This window comes from Pistacia vera, unplaced genomic scaffold (assembly GCF_008641045.1).
Source record: "Pistacia vera cultivar Batoury unplaced genomic scaffold, PisVer_v2 Contig151, whole genome shotgun sequence".
Classification (NCBI taxonomy): Eukaryota; Viridiplantae; Streptophyta; class Magnoliopsida; order Sapindales; family Anacardiaceae; genus Pistacia; species Pistacia vera.
This window is the reverse complement of record NW_022195586.1, coordinates 556,649-561,335: the sequence shown is the minus strand read 5'-3', so window position 1 is coordinate 561,335 and position 4,687 is coordinate 556,649. Positions and strand designations below refer to the sequence as shown.

Below are 4,687 nucleotides of genomic sequence, written 5' to 3'. Positions count from 1 at the left end.
GTCACAAAATCTTGATGGATCTCAAAAGTAGAATACACTTTAAATATGCAAGCATTATATACAGTATGTTATATGTACTGTTGTGATTAAAGTTGCCAATAATCTAAAAGCAGACAAGCTTTTCATAACCCCAATTATGTAGTGTATCCAATCTGAGCACTTCATAAGTTATACCAATAACATTCATCTGATATAAATCCTTTTTTTCTCCATTTCCTTTTTCAATCTGCTTCAATACAACAAATGAATGCTTTTCCAGAAGCAGATACAAAAGCCTCCAAGATTGCAAACAATATCACTCTTCTTTTTCTTTATTGTAAATCTGGACGAAACCGTGGGTTTGGCGCCGGCAGTGTTTCGTCATTCTTGATAAAAGGTACTTTCGGAGAGATTTGGATGAGATAGAACAGTTGCAAGACACAAAAAAAATAAAAAACATTTTAAAAAGAATCATCATGTCAAGCAATGCAATCATAATTATTCTTTTGGTTCTTAATATCTCTTTGTTTCCAGCCATCTCTGCCTTGAACCAAGAAGGTCTCTCTCTACTTTCATGGCTTTCAACTTTTGAGTCTTATTCTTCTGCTAGTTTTTTCACTTCATGGAATCCAACACACCAAACTCCATGCAACTGGGACTATGTCAAATGTTCCAGTGATGGTTTTGTTTCAGAAATCACTATAACTTCTATTCATATTCCCACAAGCTTCCCTTCTCAGCTTATATCCTTTAGTCATCTCACCACTCTAGTACTTTCAAATGTGAACCTCACCGGAGAAATTCCGCCTGCAATTGGAAATTTCTCTTCATTGATTAACTTGGACCTCAGCTTCAATTCTTTGACAGGGAATATTCCAGCTGAAATAGGAAAGTTAGCTGAATTGCAGTTACTGTCACTTAATTCCAATATCTTACATGGTGAGATAACAAAAGAAATTGGAAACTGTTCGAAGCTTCGACAGCTTGAACTGTTTGATAACCAGCTGTCAGGAAAGATTCCAGCTGAATTAGGCGAGTTGTGGGATCTAGAAATCTTCCGGGCAGGTGGTAATTCAGGAATTCATGGTGAAGTTCCAGAGCAAATATCAAACTGCAGGGAACTAGTGCTTCTTGGTCTGGCTGATACCGGGATTTCAGGACAGATTCCAAGTAGTATTGGGGAGCTGAAGAATCTCAAGACTCTTTCAGTCTACACTGCCAACATCACTGGTTATATCCCACCACAAATTGGTAACTGCTCAGCTTTAGAGGACTTGTTTCTTTATGGAAATCAAATTTCTGGGAAGATTCCTGAGGAATTGGGTTTATTGAAAAATCTCAAAAGGTTGTTATTATGGCAGAACAATCTGAGTGGGAGAATTCCTGGAACTTTGGGGAATTGTTCTAGTTTGACAGTTATCGATGTCTCTTTGAATTCTATAAGTGGTGAGGTTCCTGTGTCTCTTGTAAATTTAGTTGCATTGGAGGAGCTTCTTTTGTCAGGGAACAACATTTCTGGAGAGATACCATCATTTGTTGGCAATTTTTCAAGTCTAAAGCAACTGGAGTTGGATAACAACAAATTTTTTGGTGAGATTCCACCCACTATTGGGCAGTTAAAGGAGCTTTCACTGTTCTATGCCTGGCAGAATCAGCTACATGGAAGCATACCGGATGAACTAGCCAAGTGTAAGAAACTTCAAGCACTGGACCTTTCACACAATTTCCTTACCGGGTCAGTTCCGAGTTCTCTTTTCAATCTCAAGAACTTAACTCAGTTGTTGTTGATATCAAACAAATTTTCGGGTGAAATTCCACCTAATATTGGCAGTTGCAATGGCTTGATCCGTTTAAGATTAGGATCAAACAACTTCTCCGGTTATATTCCATCAGAAATAGGGCGTTTACATAGATTGAGCTTCCTTGAGTTGGCAGAAAATCAATTCATAGGAGACATTCCTCCTGAAATTGGTAACTGCACTCAATTAGAACTGGTAGATTTGCATAAAAATAAACTTCAAGGAACAATCCCCACATCTTTCGGATTCCTTGTTGGTCTTAATGTTTTAGACCTTTCAATGAACAGTATAGGAGGCACAATTCCTGAAAATTTGGGCAAGCTGACATCCTTAAACAAACTGGTAATCAGTGCAAACAACATCACTGGTTTGATTCCAAAGTCACTAGGGCTCTGTAAGGATTTGCAGCTGTTGGATATGAGCAGTAATAGAATCACTGGTTCCATCCCCGAAGAGCTTGGCTGCTTGCAAGGACTCGATATCCTCTTGAACTTGAGTTGGAATGCTTTAACAGGCCCCATTCCGGAAAGCTTCTCAAACCTCTCAAAACTTGCCAACTTAGACCTCTCCAACAACATGCTATCAGGAAGTTTGAGAGTACTGGGTAGTCTTGACAACCTTGTTTCTCTGAATGTCTCAAACAATAATTTTTCAGGTCTCCTTCCCAGTACTAAGCTCTTTCATGACCTTCCTGCTTCTGCATTTTCTGGGAATAAAGAGCTCTGCATTAACAGAACTCAGTGTCACATGAAAGACAGTCTTCAAGGCAAGAAATCCAGCAAAAATCTTATCATCTGTGCTTTTCTCAGCGTAACGGTAACTATGCTGATTATATTCTTAGGAGTTATGTTATTTATCAGAGTTCGCGGAGACACATTTAGAAAGAATGATGACGAAGAAAATGATTTGGAGTGGGATTTCACCCCATTTCAAAAGCTTAATTTCTCCGTAAATGATATCGTGACAAAGCTGTCTGATACAAACATTGTTGGCAAGGGTTGTTCCGGGATGGTTTATCGTGTTGAGACTCCAACGAAACAGGTTATTGCAGTGAAGAAGCTATGGCCATTAAAGAATGGTGAGCTTCCGGAGAGAGACTTGTTTTCCGCAGAAGTTCAGACTCTTGGATCAATAAGGCATAAAAACATATTGAGGCTTCTGGGATGTTGCAAAAATGGAAGAACTAGATTGCTCTTGTTTGATTATATCAGTAATGGGAGCCTGGCTGGATTGCTCCATGAGAAGAAAATTTTCTTGGATTGGGATGCAAGGTACAAGATTTTACTGGGAGCAGCTCATGGTTTAGCTTATCTTCACCACGACTGCATACCTCCAATAGTTCACCGCGATATCAAGGCAAACAACATCTTGGTAGGACCACAATTTGAAGCTTTTCTTGCAGATTTTGGACTTGCAAAGGTTGTTGATTCTTCAGAAAATTCAAGGGTTTCGAACATAGTAGCAGGGTCCTATGGGTACATTGCGCCTGGTGAGTACATAATGCTTTCAAGTTCTGCAATGTCTAAAACAACTGCACCAGTTTCTCAAGAATGTACATTCCTTTCATTACACTTAAGCCAACCCATTTTTGTTAATTCCAAAGTGTTTTGATTTAATTTTTAAAGAAATATCACAAACTTAAATGCAGACTTGTAATTGATTAAGTTTTCAAGTTCTGAACCATATAACATAGCTTGTGAAAGTTATCTTGCAGAATATGGATACAGCTTGAAGATCACAGAGAAGAGTGATGTGTATAGCTATGGCGTGGTACTTCTAGAGCTCATAACTGGAAAGGAACCAACTGATAAACAGATTCCAGACGGTGCCCACATTATCACTTGGATCAACAGGGAACTTAGAGAAAAGAAAAGAGATTTCACAACAATTCTTGACCAGCAACTACTAATGAGATCAAGTACACAAATTCAAGAAATGCTTCAAGTTCTAGGAGTGGCTCTCCTCTGTGTAAATTCTTGCCCTGAGGAACGGCCAACAATGAAAGATGTAACAGCAATGCTCAAGGAGATCAGACATGAAAATAATGATGATATAGAAAAGCCAAATTCTCTTGGAAGAGGAATAGTGTCCAACCCAAAAGCAGCAGTTCACTGTTCTAGTTTTTCTAGATCATCAGAACCTCTAATTAGATCACCACCTTCCTAATAGCATACTCTACTTGAACTTCAGTTTTTCATCAATATTATTTTTTCAAGTAACAAAATATTTGTAAAGATTGATATCATGTAGTGTCAATAATTGTCATTCAGCTGTTGGTTTCATTGACTTGAAGTGTATTACTCAATCTTGTAATTATACAGATAGTTCAACCAACTTCAAATTTGCATAGTTCAAAATAAGAGAAAAGAATGAAAGCAAATGACAAAATTACACATCTTTCTAAAGAAGTTGCAATTTTCTACAGAAAGAAGGCACTTTCTAATCAAACAATCACAAACTAACTCTGTTTATCTTTTTCCCCAAATCCAAAGCATTTATAGCTGTGAAGATATGATATACCCCTAAACAAGGGACCCAAATATCATCAAACTGATAAGTTCTATGCCAAAAATCAAGAGACAGTATACAATATTAAGCTAAACTTTCAAAAATATTTCTCTAAACAACATCTATAAAAGATAAAAATAATATCACAAACTGTCCTCGCAACAGTCCAAAAAGTCGTTTCCCAACAGCATAGGTGGACAGAAAGTAAACAATAATGAAAAAAGTTCTACTGTATACCAAGAATCAATCAACATGGTTGCCTTAGGAATTGCAATTTTCAGACTGGGGACCAAACAGAAGCAAACAGTTGTTTTGTAGCCCAGTGGGTTGTATTTGAGGAGCTGGGCCAAGGAAAAGTGAATGAAAAGTTAAGGTGGTGACACAAATCTTGGTTGGCATGA

At 37.8% G+C, this 4,687-nt stretch overlaps 1 protein-coding gene across 2 annotated transcripts; it reads left to right on the top strand.

Moving 5' to 3' along the window:
- Window positions 1-215: 215 nt before the first annotated feature.
- Window positions 216-4,124, top strand: LOC116124322 (LRR receptor-like serine/threonine-protein kinase RCH1). Of its 2 annotated transcripts, none has more exons than XM_031410044.1 (2): window positions 216-3,267; window positions 3,493-4,124. In XM_031410044.1, exons 1-2 carry the CDS (start codon window positions 456-458, stop codon window positions 3,942-3,944), a joined length of 3,264 nt encoding a protein of 1,087 aa, XP_031265904.1. In that variant the 5' UTR covers window positions 216-455; the 3' UTR covers window positions 3,945-4,124. The 2 variants fall into 2 exon arrangements, with proteins under 2 accessions (XP_031265904.1, XP_031265905.1); XM_031410045.1 differs by having other exon boundaries at window positions 3,482-3,656.
- The last annotated feature ends 563 nt before the right edge of the window (window positions 4,125-4,687 follow it).

Coding starts and splice junctions, on each gene's coding strand:
- LOC116124322 (XM_031410044.1), top strand. CDS start 456: ATGTCAAGCAATGCAATCATAATTATTCTTTTGGTTCTTAATATCTCT. Junction 3,268..3,492: donor CTATGGGTACATTGCGCCTG/GTGAGTACATAA, acceptor GTTATCTTGCAG/AATATGGATACAGCTTGAAG.